The 27099-nt window shown below is 37.6% G+C and overlaps 1 protein-coding gene and 1 pseudogene across 2 annotated transcripts; one reads left to right on the top strand and one right to left on the bottom strand.

The window, feature by feature from the left end:
- Nucleotides 1-1249: 1249 nt before the first annotated feature.
- Nucleotides 1250-17722, top strand: LOC112659664 (T-cell-specific guanine nucleotide triphosphate-binding protein 2-like). Of its 2 annotated transcripts, none has more exons than XR_004803741.2 (2): nt 1250-1561; nt 4812-5122. XR_004803741.2 is itself a non-coding variant. In XM_025446732.3 (2 exons), the coding sequence occupies exon 2, from the start codon at nt 16049-16051 to the stop codon at nt 17369-17371; it is 1323 nt and encodes a 440-aa protein (XP_025302517.1). In that variant the 5' UTR covers nt 1311-1561; nt 16029-16048; the 3' UTR covers nt 17372-17722. The 2 variants fall into 2 exon arrangements, 1 of the variants encoding a protein (XP_025302517.1); XM_025446732.3 differs by lacking the exon at nt 4812-5122 and adding an exon at nt 16029-17722 and having other exon boundaries at nt 1311-1561.
- The window catches only part of LOC112659669 (transcription initiation factor TFIID subunit 9-like), a 149511-nt pseudogene continuing 127222 nt past the window's right edge, over nt 4811-27099 (bottom strand).

Here is a 27099-nt window from a genome sequence, read left to right as displayed (position 1 = left end):
GAAATGTTGTTTGAGAAACTCATGCTATGTAAATAATCATGGGAACCTTGTTATTTAAAATAGATTATTTGTCCTCCAGGACAGAACTGACCATTCTGTTCTGGACACCAAGAGCTACAAATCTGGTCTTACATGCCCTCCTACTGCAGGCTGGCCAGGCCACATGGAATGAAATCCAGGAGAGGAGATAAGCACACATACTCCAGGCTCCTTGAAAATATAGAAACATAGTCATCAGAGAGGGAGAAAAAAGCATTAGAGACTATTAACTATAGGAAACAAACTGAAGGTTGCTGGAGGAAAGATGGGTAGGGGAATGTATTAATTGGGTGATGGGCATTAAGGAGGGCACATGATAGGATGAGCACTGGGTGTTATACACAACTGATAAATTATTGAACACTAAATCTGAAACTAATGATGTACTCCAGGTTGGTTAATTCAATTTAAATAATAAAAAAAGAAAGAAAATATAGGAACAAAATGACATGGAAATGCAGCTCCCTATAAACTGCACCTAGGCAAATAAATGTTTAATTTCAAACACTGTCATTTGCCCTATAAATATGGCCCTTATGGGGACAGTCAGTTGGAAGTCTCACCTGAGGGAGCACATTCTGCCAAGCCCCTCAATCAGAACTCTAACATGGCTGTTTCCATGGGGCTTCCCCAGATGTATCCAATTTGATGTAACTTTGCCACATTCCTATTTATTGCCTACTATTACCTCAATCTATGTGTAGATTCCTTTCCTCTTCTGTTTCTATTAGGTTTCTATAATAAAAGTAAAGTTTTCTTTTTTATTTTTCAAAACCAAAATATGGTTGCTGTGAATCTTTTGTTCAAGAATAAGCATAACAAAGTAAACTCGGGAAATTCCCATATTTTCTGAAGCTCTGTACCAGGAACCAGGGACAAAGATGAGATACACTCTTTATTCGACTTCACTCTCCATAGAATTTGGGCTGTTCAAGGTTAACAGGGGGGCCATGAGTGTCGTTTTTCCAAAACTCAGGTCTGTGTTCTCTGATTCTGGATTCAATTTCTGTCTGGAGCCTGGGGCCTGGTTGGAGTGTCCTTTTGGGGTCACTGAGAAGCCTCCTGCTGGGGTCCCTGTGTCCAACCCTTACTCATGATGCCCAAAGCATACAAAATAAATAGCCATGATGTCTTTCAGTTTCACTTCCTGGCAATGGCTGTGTTTCTCAGAAAATAAGCCTACTGAACTTTTATTTCACTTTCTGTTCCTGGAAATGCAGGGCTCTACAATGTGCTGGCTGCCTCTTTACTATTGGCCAAATTCCTGTGGGGGTGGAGGAAAGGCCAGACATTATTTAAATCCTGCCAGCTCCTCACACACAATTTAGACGTTTCAAGTCACAGTTGGCTTTTTAATCTGCAGAGGGACCATCGCACCACACAGGACCTGTTCCAGTGCGAGGCCAGTCTTCGCAGAGGAGTGTTTCTGCCTTGGGCTGCAGGGAGCACTTCATCCAGGCTCTACATTTCCTGCCCTGCCAGGGGACACATTCAGAGCTCAACTCCTTTTTTTCAGGAGCTGGTAAGCAATAAACCACTTTGGATTGAGTATGGGTCTAAAAATAGAATTACAGATCTGTAGGTCTAAGGTTGGGAGAGCCTGGATGCTCCATTTTGGGTGCTGTGGACTTAAAAGTCTGAGGCACAGAATGTCTGAGGAAATATTTTTAAAGGAAGAGAAAGTGGGTGGCTTCAGCCAAGTAGAGCACTTAACTATTTGGGACATCTTCAGAGGGCAGTTAACAAATTTTATTCCTGTGAGCTGCAGAAGGATCATGTGAATGTCAGGGGTGTCAGTGCATAGGGGCTTTCCCTAAGAGCTTCTGCCATCCGACATCCCCCATCTCATACCAAAATACTTTTCCCTGGGGAGACAATGCATATTATCTGTTAAAAAATAAAATTCAAATCAATAAATTTTAAACAATGGTTGGCTTTATTAAATGATTCACAAATTAGGCAGCATCTTATCTAGCAAATACAAAGGATTCCACTGAGCTGTAAGAGAGGAAATATTTATAAAGGAAGAGAAGACGGGAAAAAGAAAAATTATTAGCAAAGAATCCATTGTTTTAGTCAGAATTGCTCTCCTAAGTTTAAGGGCAATGGTCTATTAGCAAATTCCCTAGTGCTAACCTGGAAATACCTATGTTCACTGGTTAAAATATGCATTGCTGGGGGACTGAAACTATAGTTAGGTCCAGTATTAGATTTTGGTTTATTAAGTCAAGGCCTTAACGTAAGTGGCTCCTATGGCCCTGTCACCCTGTGACCCTGTGCTACTTCATTTTCACAGTTCCCCTATTTTGATCAGACTCTGCTTAACTTAGAGATGTGATCAAAATGTAAGGCATTGGTGCCACTTTCAGCTACTGTTTAGTGTTGCAGCTTTTGTTGATCCTTTGCATGGTATTCACATGTCATGATGTTTTTGCTTAATCTCTGTAATATTCACAGATGATAACTTCAGGTTCACAATTTTGGTATCTGCTATCCTCTGCCTAATTTTTCTGGTGTTTCAGTCTCAGGAAGATTACTTGTTTTAAAGTTTGATATTGGGATCCCTGGGTGGCGCAGCAGTTTGGCGCCTGCCTTTGGCCCAGGGCGCGATCCTGGAGACCCAGGATCGAATCCCACATCGGGCTCTCGGTGCATGGAGCCTGCTTCTCCCTCTGCCTGTGTCTCTGCCTCTCTCTCTCTCTCTCTCTGTGACTATCATAAATAAATAAAAATTTAAAAAAAAATTAAAAAAAAATAAAGTTTGATATTAGTGAACATGCATTAAAAAATGTTAAGAGTATACAGTATACCAGGCAAATTATTATTATTTTTATAAACAGAATAATTTTCAATGGTTGGAGTGCACATTGAAGCCATGGTACCCAAGACCCAAGCACTCAAAATCAAATAAGTCAAAGAAAGACCCCATTGAAGAAGTCATCTTTTTAAGCCAAGTGGCTTAACTTATGTAGTTGTGTTTCAACTTCCCCAGACGTATTAATCTGGATGCACCTGGAGGTGTTGGTCATAGTATAGACAACTCTTGCTAGGCTAAAAGATAATCAAAGGATATTTTTTTGTCAAGAGAATCTTTGACCAGAGAGTCTAAGGATCTTTGTGGGGCAGCTCCTGCCTTAACAATGCATTCTGCAATATCTTTAGGAATTAAGGGAAGTTTCTGGATCAAATTATTGTGTATATTTACTATTAACTAGAGAAGCCTGGCTCCACCAAAGGAAACAAATCCTATGTCATGAATATCTCATGACTGGCCTTTTTTAACTCAATGATATAAATCCAGGGGAGTCAACCAATGAGATGTCTTTATTTGCTTGAAAAAAAAATTATGAACATAATTAAATTTTCTTTTAGCTTAAAGTAAAAGGTTGCTTTAAATTCTGGAGTTTACTCCCCCTTCTGAGCAATGGGCTGGGACATATAGCTAAGGGTATTATTTTTCTAGGACTCTGCCAGAGTAAAGGAGAGAAAAAGATGGAGAAAGAGTTTCACTTTTGTTAGTCTGAAGACTTGATCTATTGTCTTGGATGAAAGCAGTCAACCTCAATCAATATCAGCTACTTATCTTCCTATTCAATTGATTTAGAGATTTCTAGTATCTGTACAACAGGTATAAGATAAAGCCTTCCTTAGCAGTGAAATATGTACTCAAGATTCAACACCTTCTAGTTTTCTAGGAATGTCAGTGGTTGGGAGCACTTGGTACAATTCCTTTCAATGGAGTTCAGAATGACAATTCCAGAATACCCAGTCACCATGCTCTAGACTATGGCCAGCAGGACCCTTTGAATTGGGATCTGGGGAGACATCTTTAAGCTGCTGATAATAGGCTTAATGGTAAAACATGAGAGACTTTGCCATAGTTGGTCATACTAGCATGATACAAGGGATCAGCAGAAAGTTGTATACCAATAGACATTGGTTTGCCAGTGATTATGTTGTGTGAGGTGAGTTTACATATCTGAAGGGGGTACTGCAAACAGCAAGTCCAAAGGCAACACTTTAGGGCAAGGAAGTATAGTTTAAAGTTTTTAAGTATAAGGATCCAGTTACTTCTTTTAATCTTGCCTGATAGATTGAGGGTGATAAGGCCAGTGATGATTCTAAGAAGTTTGCAAGGTTGTTAAAGCTGGTATGATTTGTCCAATGAAATGACTGCCTCAATCACTGAAGATTGTAGAAGCTAAATTGCAAGTGGGAAACACATTTTCTAACAGATTCTGTGTCACTGTGAGGTCATCAGCCTTCCAGCAGGAGAAATCTTCAACATATGTGAAAAACATACATACAACATCAAGAATATATAAAAACAATCCTCAAGTGCTCAAGGTCCAGAGAGAATAGGTGTGAGGCCTCTGATGGTAAAGCATTTTTTTCTGATTCAGATGCAGAGGGTTGCCATGTTACTTTAGCATCAGAATAGCGAACATCTCACAATGAAGAGACATTTTTGCAGCAGCAGAATGGATTTTGTCCACAGGTGCCACAATCTTTATAGATTCTTTTGCTAGCTGCCTTTGCATGAGAGTCAACTGGGGCATTTCCTGATACTCTGGGGTAGTCCTTTTTTGTGGCCTCAGTTTTGATGATAGCAATTTCAGAAGGTAAAAGAATAATTACAAGTGGTAACATTAGACTAGGACATATTAAATTTCCCATAATTTCACATGTGTTTTGTTTTCTAGGAGTATAACCTAAATAGTAAGGGAACTTTTATAATATTTTAAAAAACATTTTATTTATTTATTCACAAGAAACACAGAGAAAGAGGCAGAGACATGGGCAGAGGGAGAAGCAAGCTCCATGAAGGGAGCCCAACGCGGGACTCAACCCCAAGGACTCCAGGATCACGCCCTGGGCTGAAGGCAGGCACTAAACCCCTGAGCCACCCAGGGATCCCCGAAACTTTTACAATCTATTACCAAAACTAGATCAAATTTAAAAACAAAAACTTTGTCCTCTCAACAGATAGAAAACCAAATTCTAATTTTGCACCAGCTTACTTTTGTATTAGAACATATTCTTTCCACAAATTGAACTCCAATAAAAAGAAATTTAAAAAGAACATATTCTTTCCAATGTGAGTCATTCCTGATTGTGAAAAAAATTCCTTTCCTAAGATTTCTTTTTTACAGTCTTTCTACAACTTGTTCTTCCTCTTTTTTTCTTTCCAAAAGCACATGTTCTATTTTTCTTCATTCAGGGATGTTTCCTTTTTTAATTTTTAGTTGCTTTAACCACAAACATTAATTAGAGTTCTTAACCCTTAGAAACTTTAATTTCTAGGGAAAGTAAGTAGTAAGCACTGGTTAATTGTGTGTTATACCAGTATTCTTTAGATTGCAAATTCATAAATACATTTCATCATTTCTGGTAACATAAGCTTTTTTATACTACAATCTTTTGATACACATGCCAAAAAAGTTATCAGGAGACCTACATTTATCTCTAATTTCCCTGTAATAGAGAACCCAAAATTAGAGAAACGAATGTTTAGTAATTAATGTTTTGTTATTTTATTTCACCTGGAAATGACCTAGATATTTAATGAATTTAACTTAAACTGTTACCTAATCTAACTCAGTGATTATCTTTTTGATAATCAAAAAGATTTGGGGAAAGGGGGGAAAAGGGAGAGAGAAACGAACTTTTTTTTTCAATAGGAAAGGATAACTATATTTACTCATTAAATACCATTTAAGTTTTCTACAGCACAACTTGAAAATACCCAGCATGCACGTTTAATCTCAGTACAATGGATTTAAGACCAAGTTTACAGGTTACAGCATCAAGGCGAGATTACAAATTATCATAGTCATCATCGTCATCATCATCGTCATCATCATCATCTTCTCGTTTTCTTTTCAATGCATTTGATGATTCATTGGAAGTATTTTGTGATGACACCATGTTTGTAGTGATAAGAATGTTTTTGGACCCAATTAATGATGGATTAATCAGAACATTCTGAACTGCGGATGTGGCAGGAATTGATGCTTTTACAGTTGGGGATTGTGATGTGGGCATCTGTACTGTAAACCTCTGCCCTGTGAGGGACATGGGAGTCCCTACTTTAGTTGACACTGACATGGTTTGTGGGGTTGGTGTACCAAGAGTGGGAGTACTTGGTCTGCTAGTAACAGAACCAACACTTAACCGTGGAACTGTAATTCTTCCCGCAGAAGTTGATGCCTTTTTTTGTAGACTTAAGTCTATAGTTTGGAGCCGTCAAGCAATATCTATCAGGTGGCAGCCTGGGGCCTGAATATGGCTTGATTAACGGCAAAGGAGTTTGATTTCTTTGCCTTGCAATATCCAATAAAAAATCTCTTGGGGGAGGAGAGGTAAAAGACTGATCAGCACGACACTGAATGGCCAGCCGCACATCGTCTGCATCAACAGTAGCCTTCTTAGCATGGTTTGAATAAATTTTTGCATCATCTAGGATTGTGGTCACATATCGGAACGCAAACTCCAACATCTGATTTATAACTCTTGGTTCATATTTTGTAATCCCCATATCCTTCAGGATTTGTGCCATCACCTGTGCATCTTTCGGCATGCTCTTGGGAGAAGCCATCTTGCCAGACTCCATGATATCTGTTGATCAGACTTCTTGAGTTTTTTTTTTTTTCTCGCGCGCAATCAATGCAAAGAAAATGAAACAGCCCGAAGAGAAAGTAGAGGAGGAAATCAGTCGGCCAAAGCATGCGGAATTGGGGGTCTGGGTTCCAGTGCAGAACTTGCTTCTAGTATAAAACCCCTTTCAGCTGCAATACGAAGAGAAGAGCTTAGACTATAGACTATAGACTATAGACTCTTGGCTATAGAGAACAAACTGAGGGTTGATAGAGGGAAATGAGTGGGGGGTGGGCTAAATGGGTGATGGATATGAAGAAGAGAACTTCACTTTTTTTATGTAGGCTTAATGCCCAGAATGGGGCTTGAACTCATGACACTGTTGATCAAGACCTGAGTTGATATTAGGAGTCAGATGCTTAACCTACTGTGCCATCCTAGAGCTCCAAGGAGGGCACTTCTTATCATGATTAATGAGTGTTATATGTAAGAGATGAATCATCAGTTTCTACTCCTGTTTTTTAATTTGTCTCTCTCCTTTTTTTTTCTTTTTTCCATTTGCTCATTTGTTTTACTTCTTATGTTCTACATATGAATGAAATTATATGTTGTTGTTGTTGTTTTTTACTGATTGGCTTATATGACTTAGCATTATACTGTCTTGCCCCATCATGTCTTTGCAAAAGGGAATATCTCATTATGTTCATGGTTGAATAATATTCCATTGAGTAGATAGATATAGATATAGATGATATAGATTTAGATAGATATAGATACAGATACAGATATAGATATAGATATAGATATAGATATAGATATAGATATAGAATCTTTTTAATCCATCTCTAGATGGACACTTGGGCAGCTTCCATAATTTGGCTTTTGTAAGTAATGCTGCAATAAACACAGGGGTGCATGTATTCCTTTGAAATAGTATTTTTTTTATTTGTTGAGTAAATAGCCACTAGTGTAATAGTTGGATGGTAATACAGTTCTATTTTTAACTTTTTGGGAATCTTCCATACTGTTTTCTACAGTGGCTGCACCAGTTTGCATTCCCACCAACAGTACACCAGGAGTCTTTTTCCTATACATCCTCCCCAACACTTTTGTTCCTTGTGTTTTTAATTTTAGCCATTCTGAAATATCCGTGAGGTGATATCTCATTGTGGTTTTAATTTACATTTCCTGATGATAAGTGATGATGAGGATTTTTTTATGTGTCTGTTGATCATCTGGATGTTTTTAGAGAAATGATTGTTTATGTCTTCTGCCTATATTTTAGTTGGATTTTTTTTTTGGGGGGGGGGTTGTGTTTTTTAAGATTTGTTTATTTATTTTGAGGGAATGAGGGGCAGACAGAGAGAATCTTTTAAGCAGACTCCCCACTCAGCACAGAGCCTGACATGGGGCTCAATTTCACAACCCATGAAATCATGACCTGAGCAGAAACCAAGAGTTGGATATTCAACTGACTGAGTCACTCAGGTACCCTTGTTTTTAGTTTTAAGCTATATCAGTTACTTATGTATTTTGGATATTAGCTCTTTCTTACATATGTCATTTGTATCTGATCTCATTCGGTAGTTTGTCTTTTAATTTTGTCGATAGTTTACTGTGCATAAGCTTTTCATTTTGATGTGCTTCCAAAAGTTTATTTTTGCTTTTGTTTCCCTTGCTTCATGAGACCTATCTAGAAAAATGTTATGACCAATGTCAGAGATATTACTGCCTGGATTCTCTTCTAGGATTTTTATGGTTTCAGGTTTCACATTTAGGTCTTTCATCCATTTTGAGTATATTTTTTGTGTACGGTGTAAGACAGTGGTCCAGTTTCATTTCATGGCATGAAGTTGTCCAGTTTTCCCAACACCATTTGTTGAAGAGACTGTCTCTTGCCCATTGTATATTCTTTTCTTCTTTGTTGACTATTACTTGACCATATAATTGTGAGTTTATTTCTGGGTTTTTTATACTGTTCCATTCATCTCTGTGTCTATTTTTATGCCAATACCATACAGTTTTGATTACTACAAGTTTGTAATATAGCTTCAAGTCTGGGATTGTGATACCTCCAGTTGTTTTCCTTTCTCAAGAATGCTTTGGCAATTTTGTCTTTTGTGTTTCCATACAAATTTTATATTATTCATTCCCTTTCTGTGAAAAATGCTTTTGGAATGTTTATAAAGCTTGTATTGAATCTGTAGATTTCTTTGGGTAGTAGAGACATTTTAAACAATATTTGTTCTAACCCATCAATATGCAGTGTCTTTACATTTCTTTCCATTGCCTTGAATTTCTTTTATCAGTATTTTATGGTTTTCAGAGTACAGCTCTTTCACCTCTTTAGTTAAGTTTATCCCTAGATATTTTATTGTTTTTGCTGCAATTCATGTTTGTTTTCCTAATTTCCCTTTATGCTACTCATTAAAAGTGTAGTGTAATGCAACAGATTTCTGTACATTGGTTTTGTATTCTATAACTTTATTGAATTCATTTATCAGTTCTAAGATAACTGATCTTTTTGGTGGAATCTTTTGGGCTTTCAGTGTATATTATCAGTTCATCTGTAAATAGTGTAATTTATACTTCTTTCTTACCAATTTGGATGCCTTTGATTTCTTTATGTTGTCTAATTGCTGTGGCTAGGACTTCCAGCACTATGTTGAATTAAAGTGATGAGAATGAACATCCTTGTCTTGTTCCTGACCTTAGGGAAAATGCTCTCATTTTTTTTCTTCAAAGAGTATGTTCACTGAGGGCTTTTCATATATGGCTTTTTTTTCGGGGTGTGTTCCCTCTAGATCTCTTTTGTTGAGGTTTTTAAATCATAAATGGATATCATACTTTGTCAAATACTTTTTATGCATTTTTTAAAATGATCACATGATTTTTATCTTTTCTTTATTGATGTGATATGTCACATTGATTGTTTTGTGACTATTGAACCAACTTTGCATCCTGTAAATTCCACTTGATCATTCTCCTAATCTATTTTTAAAAAACATTTTGTAACAGAGATAACATCAGCATATTTACTTGACTTCAGCTAAACACATGTAGAATAAAAATGTTACTTTTAATGCTTATAATTCTAAACATGTGTTTATTTTATTTAAAGATTTTATTTATTTATTTGAGAGAGAGAAAGAGATAGATGAGTGAGGGGCAGGGTCAAAGGGAGGGGGATAAAGCAGACTCCCCACTGAGCAGGGAGCTTGATATGGGGCTTGATCTCATGATCTGAGCTGAAGGAAGATGCTTAAACTACTGAGCCATGCAGATGCCCAACACATGTTTATTTTAATTAAATCAACAGCCTTAAATTAGCTTTAATACTGAATATTTTTCCAAATCACATGAACTTGAAAAATGTTGAGGTTAATTTCCTTCTTTCTGAGAGTTTTAAAATGCTCAATCCTTAGAAGTTCTTGCTTTCAATGCAACTAATTAGAGATCTTTTACAACAAAATTTTCCAGAGGTAGAAATATCACACACACACACACAAAAATATATCACATATTTACAACATATATATATATGGACACACACACTAACACAGAAAGACCTTATGGTTACCAATATTTGTGGAGAAAGTTTTTAATCTTGAAATTAAACATAAGGACTCTGTGCCAGAGTTTAGGCACAACATGCATCATTTGGCAGTTTGTGTTATAAAGCACAGCTTTCCCTTTTTCCTTGCCTATGTTCCACTGATTGTATGTTTATATTTCAAAGACATGATAAGATGTATAGCTTTAGGGGGCAGAGAAAGAATGCAGCCTCCTTTGTGAAAGATTTAGGTTTCCTAAGACCAATAATTCATAAACCCTTTGAGATGAACAGGGGAAGTTTTGGGGCTGGATAAGGAATAGGTGAACTTTGACTTGCCTCTGGAGTTGACTTTTATGTTTTCTGTAAAGGCAGGTCAGACAAAGGATAACTTAGAATGAGTATTCATATAAAGGAGGATAGTGGAAAGCTGTAAAAATTACATCAGTTTTATAGTCTTTTGTATTGGGTACTTTTGTTGTACATTTATATTTCTCTCTCTTTTTTTTTTACCAGCTTTTTGCAATGACACATCCAATGGAGCTATTTTGGAATTTTGAAGCCTTTGCTTTTAAGTGTACTTCTTTTTAAAAATTTTTATTTTTTAATTTAAATTCAATTAATTAACATATACTGTATTATTGATTTCAGAGATAGAGGTCAGTGATTCATCAGTCTTATATTATCAGTGCTCATTATATTACATGCCCTCCTTAATGCCCATCACCCAGTTACCCCATCCCCTCACCTACCTCCCCTCCAGCAACCCTCAATTGGTTTCCTATGATTAAGAGTCTCTTATGGTTTGTCTCCCTCTCTGATTTCATTTTGTTTTATTTTTTCCTCACTTCCTCTATGATCCTATTTTGTTTATTAAATTCCACATATGATGAGATAATATAATTGTCTCTCTCTGTTTGACTTATTTTGCTTAGCATAATAGCCTCTAGTTCCATCAACATCATTGCAAATGGCAAGATTTCATTTTTTTATGACTGAGTAGTATTCCATTGTATATATGTATCACATCTTCTTTATCCATTCATCTGTTGATGGACATCTGGGCTCTTTCCACAGTTTGACTATTGTGGACATTGCTGCTATAAACACTGGGGTGTAGGTGCCCCTTCAGATCACTACATTTGTATCTTTGAGGTAAATGCCCAGTAATGCAGTTGCTGAGTCATAGGGTAGCTCTATTTTCAACTCTTTGCAGAATCTGAATACTGTTAAAGATAATTAAATACCTAATTGGAATGTTCCTCATAATGGCCATTGTAATTCTAGGTTGTAATTCTCCTGAGTGCTGAAACAGTTTGGTAGGACCCTAGCCATAATTGGTATTTACACATATATCTGTCCAATCATGTCTAGTTACAAATAGGGGAGAATTCACACATTTTTGTCTGACCTTATTTTGTGGCTCCCAACCTGAAAGTTATTAAGCCAGGTTATTTGGGAAACAAAATAGACTTGTAGATTTTTACAGCTTTGAGAACCATATTTTATTTAAGCTTTTATTTAAATTCCAGTTAGTTAAAATACAGTATAATTTTAGTTTCAAGTATAGAATTTAGTGATTCAACACTTACATACAATGCCTGATGTTCATCACAAGTGTCTCCCTTAATACCCATCACCTATTTAATTCATCCTCCTACCCACTTCCCCTCTGGTAATCATTAGTTTGTTCTCTATAGTTAAGGGTCTGTTTCTCAGTTTGCCTCTTATTTTTGATCCCTATGATCATTTTTTTTATTTCTTAAAAAAAACACATATAAGTGAAATCCTATGGTAATTGTCTTTTTCGGATCGACTTATATTATTTAGCATAATACTCTCTAGCTCCATCCATGCCATTGCAAATGGCAAGATTTCATTCTCTTCATGGCTAAGTAATATACTATTGTGTGTGTATGTGTATGTGTGTGTGTATCTCAATATCAATCACATATTCTTTTTCTATTCATCAGTCAATGGACATTTGGGCTCTTCCCATAACTTGGCTATTGTATATAAGGTTGCTATGAACATCAAGGTGCAGTATTTTTGTATACTTTGAGTAATTACCTATTAGTGCAATTGCTGGATCATAGGATAGTTCTATTTTTACCTTTTTGAGTACCCTTCATACTGCTTTCCAGAATGGCTGCCCCAGTCTGTATTCTCACCATGAGGGTGAGGCATATTTTAGATATAAAATAAGCAATGTGCTAGGGGGTAGAGCACTTTACTCTGGATTTTAAGGATCTCACTTACTTATTTGTCTAGTAATTTATTTACTATTTTTCTTTTTCACCTTTACCTCATGTACATATTAACAGAAACCCACAGTAATGAGGTAATGGAACTGTGGACAGCAGCAGTTGCAAAAGAACTAGGGACTGGGGCAAAGATTGAACCAGCAGATCTTGAAGAATGGGGATGGCACCTGATTCCACACACATGGAGAACTGTCGCTGCCACCAACAGTTACCACCTTGGAATCTGAGTTCTGAATCAGGGGCTAGGTTTAGAAGTTACTTTGGACTGTTCAATAGAGAGCCCCCTACACATCACCACCAGTGTCCATCATGGACAAAACCAGAAGGTTTGATTAATGAAGACTGCAGACAGGAAATGGGGAACAGCCTAAGACAGCAAAGAGCAGTGAATATAGACTGTGGACTGGAACTGGGGAAAGAATTCCAATGTGGACTTGTGGATTGAGCCAAGGGCTAAGGACTGGTGCTCTGTCACAGCCTCTGTGTCAGTGACAGAGTGATCGTTACATTTACCCTGGGTTGGAAAGACAATTCAATTAGGAACTCTAATACAAAAAAATAGCAGAACTCAAAGCAAGATGGACTTAAAACGGCCTTGGAAATGTTGAGAAAGATAGTGAACTCCATAGGATTCATAGGGCGCTATGTTTGTATTTTTTTGTCCACAAAAAGAGACAGAAGTTAGCATAGAATCTAGACATTGCCATGAAATCTATTAAAAAATAAAAGTCAACCAAGTGAATTCTTAAAGACCTAATTGACTTTATTAAATAATTTTTGAATTGTATAGTATCCCATCTAAGAAAATAAAAAGGAGCTCCATTGAGCTGTAGAAATGGAAAGGTTTTTAAGTGAAAAGAGAAAGCAGAAAAACAATAATAACAAAGAACCCATTGTTTTAGGCAAGGTTGAAGTCCTAAGGAGAGAGAAGGGGAACTCGTAGTACAGTTTTAGTGCTGATCAGGAATATGCCATGTTGACTGCTGAGAGATTACATCACTGGGGGTTGAACTGCTCTTAGATATTAAGTCTTGATTTATTGACTTGGGGCTTTAACTTAAGTGGCTCCATTATAGCCATGTGGTTTTCTTTGTAACAAATCTCGCCAAAGAAATATAAATCCCATGTGTCTCACACTGACTTTATTTTGAGTCCTAGTTTCACCTCTGCCAACCAAATTTTGTGCCCTCCCTTTGTTTCCTGAGATACAGCTGTGCCCTTGGATGAGGGCCCTCGCCTTGAATCCTAGCTCTGACCTTTGCCAGTGGTAGAACCTCATTATCTGTTTCTCAGTCTCATCATTTATTTTATTCTTAATTCATGGTGGAAATGATTATAGAAGATGAGAATGTATGGAGAGATGCACATCTATGGTTTATTCACATGGATTTCTCACATTCCCTCCCTTTTCTACCCAATTGAAGAAGACACACTGCTAGAAATTAGAATACAAGCTCCCAAGGATAGCATTAAAAGTACTCTGCCACTGCTTCCCCTGCATTGCTGTTTCATTAGAAAATAAAACAGAACTTCACAGGCAACATCAGGTGAGGTACGGAACCTTAAAACTAGGGTATGGCTTTCTGTGTTAGAAATTTACTCAGCACACAGAATTTTGTTCTCCACATCTGCTTGCCATCTAACTTTGTCATTTGGTTCCCTCTTTGTTTGTTCCCTTCTTTAGGACCTATATCTGGGACCCCTGGGTGGCTCAGCGGTTGAGCATCTGCCTTTGGCTCAGGACATGATCCTGGAGTTCCAGGATCGAGTCCCACATCAGGCTCCCTGCGTGGAGCCTACTTCTCCCACTGCCTGTGTCTCTGCCTCTCTCTCTGTGTCTCTCATAAATAAATAAAACCTTAAAAAAAAAAAGGACCTGACTCTCAGAGATTTCCCCAGCCTCTTGTGTATTTTCCCACATCCTCCAAGAATGCACAGGCATGAGCCTACAACTGATAGGGTTGAGATCTCACCTTGTTGGCTCCTCCTTGACACTAGGCTGTATATGCCACTTGCACACTCAGGCTTGCCCATTCTGCTTTGTGTGCTGTCTGCTCCCCAAAGTGGTGGTAGGGTGGTTTGCTCTCCAAACAGCACGATGTTGTCCCTGCACATGCCAGATGCTCAGGATTTCCACTCTTCTGTATGGCAAAATTATTCCTTCTGGGTAGTCAGAAGTGCTGGCACCATGATTCTTAGTTGCTTAATAGTTGCCCTTTGTACATCTGATAAGCTAGATTCCCACACTTCTCTTTTCTAAGGAGAATGTTTGCTTATCCCATTGATATGTGGGACAGTCCAGACCTTGTACACTTGCTCTGAATATTTCCTTCCAAAACATTTTTTGCCATCCTCTCCTGAACTGCAGCCTGTGGCTACCAGGAAGCCCCTGGAGGATGTGTCTGATCCCTCACTTTTAGTCTAAGGACACTTCTCCAGTCTGCATGGTGCCCAGACATCAGTGCTGACTTGAGGTAACTTGTCTCCTGGTCTGAAAACTCTGCACCCAATCTCTGCAGGGGATAGTATACAAATATTTCATGTTACATTTAGTCCTGAGTATATTATTTCTTCTGGTGCCCCATCTCAAGGTACAAGTCTCCAGTGATCAGATTGGTCCAGGATTCCAGAACCAGCTCAGTCTGACTGACAGCAGGAAAGGTGACAGAGGGACCTCCTTTATCATGGCTGATTTCTTACATCCCTTTCAGGGCCTGCTTCAGTCTTTACTAATACCATCTTTTACATCAATGACACTTATACATCAGCAAATCCTCCAGTGGATTATCTCCCTACCTGATTTCTGTTCTCTATTATACACAGGCATGAAACAGGTGATGGGTGGGGTCTCAGGACAGTTGGGGTGGCTCATAGTAAGCCCCACTTGGATAGTCCAACACAGGTTTTTAGAACATGGGAATCCATGACACCTACTGTTTCTACTCCAGGAAAAATTTTAAAAGGCCTTTCAACACCTTGTTTCATGAGCCAGTACATTTTCTAGATAAAAGAAAGCACATTAACAATTATTATAATTTTCTATCACCTAATGAAGATATAAGGCATCTTTTCTGAGAAAGAAAGAAGCCACTCATCCTTATTTAACTGCCTCATAAAGGAACCAAGATTTATGATACGATGATGTTAGAGGTTATCAGAGTGCATATTCTGGGGGTTCTTAAATTACAGGCAGGAAGGGATAGGATGCTATCTTAGATTTGCAAACATGAAGACATTATTTTCATAACGTTACAAATAAAAGAAAAACTAAGGCAAGATTAATAAAGAGTAATGTGGGAAGGAAAGTTTGAATAGAAGATTCAGGCTTTAAATTAGTCTAGAAAAATGAAGAGGATCTTAAAGAAAAAGGGCTTTCCAAGATTAGGGAAGAGACTGAGCAAGGGCAAACCTTGCATCCATATCAGAAGTCCACACAATGCCTGGACAGAAAGAGAAGGGCTCCTGGATACAATGTCGTGGCCAGGACTGATGTTATATCCATCCGTAATGGCACAGTCAAAGCCATTAATTGTAGTACTAACTCTTTTTCCTTCCTTCTTCTCTCCTCCCCATAGTGCCTCCTACTGCTCCAGCCATGGGTCAGTCCTCTTCCACACCCTCTCATAAAACAGGTGGTGATTTGGCCTCCAGTTTTGGCAAGTTTTTTAAGGACTTTAAACTGGAAAGCAAAATCCTTTCTCAGGAGGCCATCACTTCGATTGAAAAATCCTTGAAGGAGGGGAACCTTCAGAAAGCAGTGTCTGATATTAATAAGGCACTGAAAGACATTGACAATGCCCCTCTGAGCATTGCTGTGACTGGGGAGTCTGGGACAGGGAAGTCCAGTTTCATCAATGCCCTGCGGGGAGTAGGGCATGATGAAGAAGGGGCTGCCCCCATTGGGGCAGTGGAGACAACTTTTGACAGAACCGAATACAAACACAGAAAGTTTCCCAATGTGACATTATGGGACCTGCCAGGTGTAGGGACCACTACATTTCACCCACAAGAGTATTTGGAGAAAATGAAATTTCGTGAGTATGATTTCTTTATTATCATCTCTTCCACACGCTTCACAATCAATGATGCACAACTGGCTACAGCAATTAGAAAAATGAAGAAGAATTTCTACTTTGTCCGATCTAAAGTGGACAGTGATTTATATAATCTAAAAAGAACTAAACCCAGTGATTTCAATAAGGATGAAATCCTGCTAAAGATCCGTAATGACTGTATAACTCAGTTGCAGAATGTCAAAGTGTGTGACCCTCAGGTCTTCTTAGTCTCCAACCTTGATTTGTCTAGCTATGATTTCCAAAGCCTAGAGACCACCCTTCTGAAGGAGCTCCCAGCCCACAAACGCCACATCTTCATGCAATATCTACCGAATATTACTGAGTCTGCCATTGACCGGAAGAGGGATTCCCTGAGACAAAAGGTCTGGCTAGAGGCTGTAAAGGCTGGAGCATCGGCCACTATCCCTTTCATGGGCTTGATCAATGATAACGAGGTGGAGAAGCTGGAGGAGACTTTACACCTCTACAGGTCTTACTTTGGGTTGGATGATGCATCCCTGGAAACCATAGCCAAGGACTTGAATGTGTCAGTGGAGAAACTCAAGGCAAACCTTACGTCTCCCCATTTGCTATCAGTTGAGAAGGAGGATGAGTCGTTAGGGGAAAAACTACTGAGATATGTGGAAAAATTCTGTTCTGTTAGTGGAGGACTAATTGCCACTGGTGTTTACTTTAGGAAGATTTTCTACTTGCAAAATTATTTCCTTGAGGCTGTGGTGAGTGATGCAAAAGTTCTCCTTAACAAAGAAGAGATTTTTAAGGAAACTGTAGGGTCTGGGCAAGCTTATCTGCTTCAGGATGTTGGGATTGAAAATAGGAAAAGTGATGCAACCAGTTCCTGAATTATTCTCAGTGCTGGCACTGGTGCCTGGAAAGTGGATTTAGGGCTTCCCTGAAGCAATCCTGACCCACTGCCTTCAAGATGTATCACAAATATTTCTGTAATTCACTCTAGAACAAACCATGATCTTAATGACTGTTTTTTTGAAGTGAGAGTAATCAACTCTAATGAATCCTTTCACATGATCCTTCCTGGGAAAATGAAGGACAGGAATCTGGAGTTTTCTGACCAGTGGAGGGCATAACACTTTGTGTAATGGTTACTACATACTCATATTGACATAGAAGTAAAAAATGGCTGTTCATACAGTAGATACTCAAAACAGATTTTTAAATAAATGCATACATACATAGTCTGGTTTGCATTCCTGTCATTCTGTTATGAATGCATAAATTCTGATCATTAATAGATCATCAAGTAATGTTGAATTACCTCCTTGACCTTTCCGGGATTATCATCTACCAAAAAACATAAAAGATAGCTGAACACATGTCGCGGGAAATGAAAAAGAAACATTAGCTAAGGAAAAATTGTATTTGAAGTACACTGTGAGAAGGACAAGTGTATAAGATGGGAATATAATCCAAGGTTTGCATCTCCAGGTCTAGACACTCCTTGGTTGCTAGCAGCATTTTTTGTGCCTGAACTTGAGAGGTTAGGGAATGAGAGATAAGAGGATTTTGATAAATCTAAGTGGAAATTAAAAAGCTGGGAGGAAGAACAAAAATGCCAGAAAAAAATTTTAAAGATACATCCTTAAAATTATTAATTGCAGCACTTTTGAAGTGGTAAATCCCAAAATTAAATATTCTTCAATAGGATATTACAACCACAAAATAGATGACTTCACAACTATACAAAGGAGCGAGTAATATCCTACATATTGCTATGCTCTCAGCTCCAGGATATACTGTTTGTTCAATCCAAAAAACAAGATGGAGAATTATGTATGTGCATAGTATGTTACTAATATAAAAGATGAATATATATTTGCATATATTCTTCAATTAAACATGAGACAATTTCTGTAATAAAATTCTATTATCTATAGTGGAAGGGATGGTACCACACAGAGAAGCAGTGTAATGGCTGAATTTTAATCAATGCAATTTATTTTACATTGGAACATGCAAATGTTTTACAAAGCTACATAAGTGTGTAATTAAGCAAAAAGACCCAACATTTATAGAAATACAAATCAAAACAAATGAATCTAAGCTTTGTTGATATGACAAAAACAGAAGTTATTATAAGACTTTATTTACTTTTAATTTTTAATTCCAATATGATTAGCATATAGTGCTATATTAGTTTCAGATGTACAATATAATGTTTTAACACTTCTAACCATTACTTGATGCTCATCATGATAAGTGTATTCTTTGATCCCCATCACTCATCCCCTCACCCACCTTACCTCTGATAACCATCAATTTGTTCTCTATAGTTCAGAGTTTATTCTTTTTTCCCTATGATCTGTTTTTGTTCCTTAAATTCCACTTAGGAGTGAAATCCTGTGGTGTTTTTCTTTCTGTGACTGACTTATGTCACTAAGTATTATACTCTCTACCCCCCATCCATGTCCATTGCAAATGGTAAGGTTTTATTCTTTTTGTGGCTGAATAATATTCCATTTCATCTGTCTACCACATATTCTTTATCCAATCATCTCTGGATGGATACCTGACTTGCTTCCATATCTTGGCTACTGTAAATAATGATGCAATAAATGTTAGTGTGCATTTTTCATTTTGAATTAGTGTTTTCATTTTCTTTGGGTAAATACCCATTAGTGGAGTTATAGGACTATATAGTAATTCTACGTATAATTTTTTGGGGAACAACCATACTGTTTTTCACAGTGACTACAACATAGTAGTAGTCACTACTACACTGTTGGTTGCATTCCTACCAACAGTGTGCAGGGGTTCATTTTCTCTAAATCCTCACCATACTTTTGCTTTTTGTGTTTTTTATTTTAGCTGTTCTGAAAGGTATGAGGTGACAACTCATTGTGGTTTTGATTTACGTTTCTTGACAGTTCATGCTATTGAGCATCTTTTCACGTGTCTGTTGGCCATCTGGATGTCTTCCCTGAAGACATGACTGTTCATGTCTTCTGCTCATTTTTAAATCAGATTATTTGGGTTTATTTTCTGCTCAGTTGTATCACCTCATTATACATTTCGATATTAACCCCTCATTGGATATATCATTACAAATATCTTCTATTTAGTAGACTTTTTGTTTTATTGATGATTTTCTTCACTTTACAAATATTTTTATTTTGATGTGGTCCCAATAGGTTTTTGTTTTGTTGTTGTTGTTGTTGTTGTTTGTTTGTTTTTTGCTTTTGTTTCCTTTGCCTTAGGAGACATTTCGAGAAAAATGTTGCAATGGCTGATGTGAGAGACATTACTGTTTATGCTCTCTTTTAAGATTTTTATGATTTCAGGTCTCACATTTAGGTCTTTAACCCAATTTGACTTTACTTTTGTGCGTGGTGTAAGAAAGTGGTCCAGTTTCATTCTTTTGCTTGTTGCTGTCCAGTTTTCCCAACACCATTTGTTGAAGATACTTTATCCCTTTACCTAGATTAATTGAGCATATACTTGTGGGTTTATTTCTGGGCTCTCTATTCCATTGATCCTGTGTTTATTTTTGTGTCAGAACCAAATTGTTTTGATTACTACACTTTCTTGTATACCTTGAAATCTGGAATTGTGATTTCTCTAGTTTTTTCTTTGTTTTCAAGGTTGCTTTTGTTATTCAAGGTCTTTCGTAGTTAGTTCCAATTTAGTTTTTAGGATTACTTTAGGATTCGTGGAGAGGAGGATTACTTATTGGTATTTTAATAGAACTTGTATTGAATCTGTAAATTTCTTTGAGTAGTATGGGTGTTTTAATTACATTAAATTTTCCAGTCCATGAGTGGGTTATTTTTTTTAAGACTTTATTTAATCATGGGAGACCGAGAGAAAGAGAGATAGAGAGAGAGAGGCAGAGACACAAGCAGAGGGAGAAGCAGGCTCCACGCAGGGAGCCCGATGAGGAACTCGATCTCAGGTCTTCAGGATCAGGCCCTGGGCCGAAGGTAGCGCTAAACCGCTGAGCCACCCCGGCTGCCCAAGTGGGTTATATCTTTTCATTTGTTTATGTCATCTTCAATTTCCCTCATCAGTGTTTTATAGTTTTTAGAATATAGGTCTTTTGCCTCCTTGGTTAAGTTTATTTCTAGTTATTTATTCTGTGTGGTGTACTTGCAAATGGTATTAGCTTGTTAATTTCACTTTGATGGTTCATTGTTAGTGCATAGAAATGGGACAGATTTCTGTATGTTAATTTTTTTAATTTTTAAAGATTTTATTTATTTATTTATTCATGAGAGAAAAAAAAAGAGAGAGAGAGAGAGGCAGAGACATAGAGGGAGAAGCAGACTCTCTGCAAGGAGCCTGATGCAGGACTCTATATCCTGACAAGGATCATACCCTGAGCCAAAGGCAGACACTCAACTGCTGACCAACCCAGGTGTTCCTGTATACTAATTTTGTATCTTGTGACTATGGAACTCATGATCAATTTTAGTAGTTTTTGATGGACTCTTCAGGGTTTATTTTAAAGATTTTATCCATTTATTCATGAGAGACACACAGAGAGAGGCAGAGACATAGGCAAAGGGAAAACCAGGCTCCTGGCTGGGAGCCTGATACAGGACTCAATCCCAGGACCCTGGGATCACCACCTGAGTCAAAGGCAGATGCTTAGCCACTGAATCACCCAGGCACCTGGAGGGCCTTTTACATATAGTATCATGTCATCTGCACATAGAAAAAGTTTTACATATTCCTTACCAATTTGGATACCTTTTATTTCTTTTTTTGGTCTTACTACTGTGGCTAGGACTTCCAGGACTATGTTGAATAAAAGTGATGAGAGTGAGCATCCCTGTTTTGTTTCTGATCTTAGAGAGAAAGCTTTCCATTTTTCAGCATTCAGTATGATGTTTATTAGGGTTTTTCATAGATATCCTTTGTTATGTTAAGGTCTCTTCCCTCTAAACCTACTACACTGAGGGTTTTTATCCTGAATGGATATATCAATACTTTGTCAAATGCATTTTCTGCATCTATTGAAATGATCCTATGGCTTTTATCTTTTCTCCTGTACATGTGATGTATCATTGTGATTGATTTGCAAGTGTTGAACCATCTCTGCATCTCCAGAATAAATCCCACTTTGTTGTGGTAAATGATTTTTCAGTGTATTTTTGGATTGGGTTTGTTAATATTTTTTGGGGATTTTGCATCTATGTTTACCAGAGATGTTGGTCTGTAGTTTTCTCTTTTTTTTAGTATTATTTTCTTTTTTCTTTTCTTTTCTTTTTTTTCCTTTCTTTTTCTTTCTTTCTTTCTTCTTCTTTTTTTTCAGTTCTGGATGCTTTATTTTTTTTAATTTTAATTTTAATTTTTAAAGAATTTTTTTTTGGAGTTCAATTTGCCAACATATAGCATAACACCCAGTGCTCATCCTGCCAAATGCCCCCCTCAGTGCCCATCACCCAGTCACCCCAACCCCCTGACCACCTCCCCTTCCACTACCCCTTGTTCATTTCCCAGAGTTAGGTGTCTCTCATGTTTTGTCCACCCTCACTGATATTTTCACTCATTTTCTCTCCTCTCCCTTTATTCCCTTTCACTAATTTTTATATTCCCCAAATAAATGAGACCATATAATGTTTGTCCTTTTCTGATTGACTTATTTCACTCAGCATAATACCCTCCAGGTCCCTCCAGTCGAAGCAAATGGCCGGTATTTGTCGTTTCTAATGGCTGAGTAATATTCCATTGTTTACATAGACCACATCTTCTGCCCTACGACCCAGCAATTGCACTGCTGGGGATTTACTCCAAAGATACAGAGGCAGTGAAACGCCGGGACACCTGCACCCCAATGTTTATAGCAGCAATGTCCACAATAACCAAACTGTGGAAGGAGCCTCAGTGTCCATCGAAAGATGAATGGATAAAGAAGATGTAGTTTTTAGAATTATTTTCAACTGCTTTTGATCTCAGGGTAATGCTGGCCTCTTAGAATAAATTTAGAAATTTTCTTTCCTCTTCTATTTTTTTATTGTTTCAGAAGAATAGGTTATTAACTCTTCTTTAGCTGTTTAACACAATTCACCTATGAAGCCATCTGGTCCTGCACTTTGTTGGGAATGTTTTGATTACTGATCCCATTTCATTGTTAGGTATCAGTCTGTTGAAATTTTCTATTTCCTCTTGAATCAGTTTTGGAAGGTTATGGATGTCTAGGAATTTATCCATTTCTTCTAGGTTATCCAATTTGTTGGCCTGTAATTGTTCATAATATTCTGTTTAACCCTTTAAATTTCTGTGGTATCAGTTGTTATTTCTCTGCTCTCATTTCTGACTTTGATTAGTTGAGTCCTCTTGTCTCTCTCTCTCTGTCTCTGATGAGTCTGGCTAAACATTTGTCAATTTTGTTGAGCTTTTCAAAGAACTAGCTCCTGGTTTCATCTACCTTTCTATTATTTATTCATCTAGGTTTTTAGTTTCTTTTTTAAAATATTTTATTTATTTATGTTAAGAGAGAGAGAAGACTCCCCATGGAGCAGGGAGCCCAATGTGGGGCTCAATCTTAGGACCCTGGGATCATGACCCAAGCCAAAGACAGATGCTTAACTGACTGAACCAGCCAGACACTCTTTTTTTTTTTTTTAGTTTCTATTTTGTTTATTTCCACTCTAACCTCTATCATTTCCTTCCTTGTACTAGTGTTGGGTTTTATTTGTTGTTTTCCTACCTCCTTTATTTGTAAATTTAGGCTGTTTCTTTGAGGGTTTTTTGGCTCTTGACATAGTCCTGTATTGCTGTATCTTCCCTCTTAGAACAGCTCTTGCTTCATCCCAAAGATTTTTGGCCATTGTGTGTTTCTTTTCATTTCTCTCCATACATTTTTTAATTTCCTTTTTGATTTCTTAGTTGACCCATCCATTGTTTATTAGCTTGTTATTTAACCTCCGTGTATTTATGTTCTTTCTATATTGTCCTCTCATACTTGATTTCTAGTTTCACAAGTTTTTGGTCAGAAGAGATGCATATTATGACCTCAATCTTTTTTAATGTATTGAGATTTATTCATGGCCTAATGTGTGATCTATGCAGGAGAAAGCTCCCTGTAAACTTGAAAAGAATGTGTATTTTGTTGTTTTAGGAAGCAACCTTCTGAATATATCCATTACATCCAACTGGTCCAATGTGTCATTCAAAGCCATGGTTTCCTTGTTGGTTGTCTATTTGGATAATCTACCCATTGATGTCAGCAAGGTGTTCAAGTCTTCTACTATTATTGTATTCCTTTGATTTCCTTTATGTCTGTTAATAGCTGGTTTACATACCTGGGTACTGCCATGTTGGGTGCATACAAATGGTGTGCGATTGTTATATCTTCTTGTTGGATTGTTTTCTTTATATTATGTATGTCCTTCTTTGTCTTTTGCTACAGTCTTATATTTAAAGTCATTTTGTAAAAAAAAAAAAAAAAGTCATTTTGTCTGATATAAGTATTGCCACAGGGGTATTCTTCTCATTTCCATTTGCATGATAAAAGTTTCTCCATCTCTTTTGCATTCGATCTTCATGAATTGTTAGGTCTGATGAAATGGGTCTCTTGTAGGTAGCATATAGATAGGCCTTGCTTTCTTATCCATTCAGTCACTTACGTCCTTTGTTTGGAGCATTTAGTCCTCTTACATTCAAAGTAGTTATTGGTAGGTATGTACTTATTATCATTTTCTTAATAGTTTTTGCTTGTTTTTCCAGTTTATTTCTCTCCTTTTTTTCTCTTGCTATCTTCCCTTGTAGCTTGATGGCTTTCCTTATTGATATGTGTGGATTTCTTTCCCCTTATTTTTTGCACACCTATTGCAGGTTTTTGATTTGTGGTTACCATTAGGGTTGCATAAAAATGTTCCACATTTAGCAGCCTATATTAAGTTGCTGGTTAAGTTGACTTAAGTTTCAACCCATTCATTACTCCTCTTGCCACTATGTTTTACATATATATGGAGTCATACTTTAAATCCTTATATTGTGATTCCCTTGAATGATATTATAGATATAATTGATTTTACTTCTTCGTGCTTTAAACTCAAGATTGGGCAGCCCCAGTGGCACAGCGGTTTAGCGCTGCCTGCAGCCCGGAGTGTGATCCTGGAGACCTGGGATCGAGTTCCACATCGGGCTCCCTGCATGGAGCCTGCTTCTCCCTCTGCCTGTGTCAATGCATCTCTCTCTCTCTCTGTCTGTCTGTCTCTCATGAATAAATAAATAAAATCTTAAAAAAATAAAAATAAATAAACTCAAGATTGGTTTTATAAAGGATTATTCCACTACATTTATTATGTTTGCATTTACCTGCGAAATTTCTTTTTTTTACCAATTTTCTTAACCCTGGTTATGGCCTTTACTTTCCACTCAAAGATTTCCCTTTAGACATTTTTTTATAATGCTGGTTTGGTGCTGATGAACTCGTATAAGTTTATTTTGTCTGGGAAACTATCTCCTCTTCTATTCTGAATAATAGCCTTACTCAATAGAATATTCTTGGCTGCACATTCTTTTTCTTTCAGTACTTTGAAAATATTATGCCACTTTCTTCTGCTCTGCAAAGTTTCTGATAAAAAAATCAACTGATGTTCTATGGGGATTCCCTTGTATGCAACTACTTTCTTGTCTCCTATTGCTTTTAAAATTCACCTTTTATCATTATTTTCTGCCATTTTAACTATTTAGGTATCTTGATATGGACCACCTTGGTTTGATTTTGTTGAGGGCTTGCTGGGTCTCCTAGACGTAGATGTCTGTTTCCTTCCTCAGATATGAGAAGTTTTCAGCTATTATTTCTTAAAATAAATTTTCTACCCTCTTTTGTCTCTCTTCTCCCTCTAGGATTCCTAGGTGTGAATGTCATTACACTTGGTGATATCACTGAATTTCCATGACCTATTTTCATTTCTTCTTCTTCCTTTTATCCATCTTCTTTCCTCCTCTTCCTCTTCCTCCTCCACCTTTTCTTCTTCTTCTTCTTCTTCTTCTTCTTCTTCTTCTTCTTCTTCTTCTTCTTCTGTTTCTCCTCCTCCTCCTCCTTTTCCTTCTTTTTCCATTTATCTACTTATTTATTTATGTTTGTTCTTCATTACTCTGTCTTCTGAGTCACTGATCTGTTCTTCTGTTCCTTCTAGTCTACTATTTCTTCCCTCTAGTGAATTTTTAATTTAATATCGAGTTTTCATGTCTGGTTCTTTATGATATTTTCTACCTTTTTATTGAAGGCATCCCTGAGTGAAATCTACATTTTTCTCAAGTTCAGCACCTATATCTATGTCATTACTTTGAATTGTCTATCAGACATATTGCTTAACACTATTTCAGTTAGCTCTTTTGCTGTGATTGTGTCCTGTCTTTCATTTTTCTCCTTCTCCTTATTTCATTAAATACTCTGTGATTCTTTCTATTAGGAAACTCAGCTAGGTCTCCTGACCTTGAAAGCTATGTCCTCATGAAGAATAGGCCCTGCCCTATAGTGCCTTATAGTGCAACGTTCCCTACTCAAACAGAACTAGGTCCATCTGTGGTGTCTCATATGTGTTGTGTGTGCCCTACTTGTGATTGAAATGCATTTGCCTTCATTCTGGTTAGCTGCAGTGGACTCCTTTGCATTTTGTATTGTCCCTGTGCTGCTAAGGAGCCATTCTGGGACTTCCTGGCCCTGTATTTGTGTCAGAGCAGAAGTTTACTCACAGCCCACTTACCAGGACTACTGTCATACCAAACATCAGGGTATTCACCCTAGGTCATCCCCTGAGGCTTTAGTTGCTGTGCATAGCCAGCTGTCAGACCAGGTATCTAGTCTGTCTGTCCTAAAGTTGTAGTGCCCCCCCACCCCATACAAGGCTTTCCCTTTGTGCTGTCACCACTGAGGTTTTTGTTAATGGGCTGGAATAGAAGTCATATCAGATGTCTGTCCCAATCTACTGTTACGTCTGTATTTGAACTTGTATGTTTGATTATCCTCCCTTCTCTGCAGAAGAAAAGTCACTCTGGAGTGGAGTAATGCACTGTTGGGCCTGCTTGCAGAATGATATTCATCAAGAACTTCTTTGGAGGAACTCCTGCTGGGTGGGGTGGATTGATTGAGGCAAGTCCATTAGAATACATGGAGGTGGAGTGCATGGTATTTGTAAGGTAGGTGTTGCTCCATGGTACCTACTGGGGGTAATGTAAAGGATGAGACCTAACTGGGGATACTTTGGAGACACTCCTGCATAAGTGAGGTGTGTTGGATAGGGCAAACACACTACAGCATGTAAGTATGGGTCACGTAGTGTTAGCAAGCTCTGTGGAAAGTGTTCATGCTAGTTCCCTAAAGTGTTCTGGTAACTAGGAGTGGGTGGGGAGAGAGATGTCACTCAGCAGCTCATCTGTTCTTGGAGAAGTCTCCTAGAGATGCCTGTCCCTCCAGTGCACATTCTAATATTAGTAACAAATAACCCAGGGACATTTGAGACCGCTGCTTCTATGCTGTTATCTCCAAAGGGTTTTTTATACTGTTTAAGGTTTGGGGTCAGTATCCTATTGCCCTCTGGCTCTTCCAAAGCTGAGCCAGTTGATTTCTAAAATATCTGATGTTAAACACCACTGATTG

Source organism: Canis lupus, chromosome 11 (genome assembly GCF_003254725.2).
Source record: "Canis lupus dingo isolate Sandy chromosome 11, ASM325472v2, whole genome shotgun sequence".
Taxonomy (NCBI): domain Eukaryota; kingdom Metazoa; phylum Chordata; class Mammalia; order Carnivora; family Canidae; genus Canis; species Canis lupus.
The sequence above is the reverse complement of the archived record's forward strand: the minus strand, read 5'-3'. Positions and strand labels throughout refer to the sequence as shown.

Bases quoted from the DNA above. Each gene is read 5' to 3' on its own strand.
- LOC112659664 (XM_025446732.3), top strand. From the start codon at position 16,049: ATGGGTCAGTCCTCTTCCACACCCTCTCATAAAACAGGTGGTGATTTG.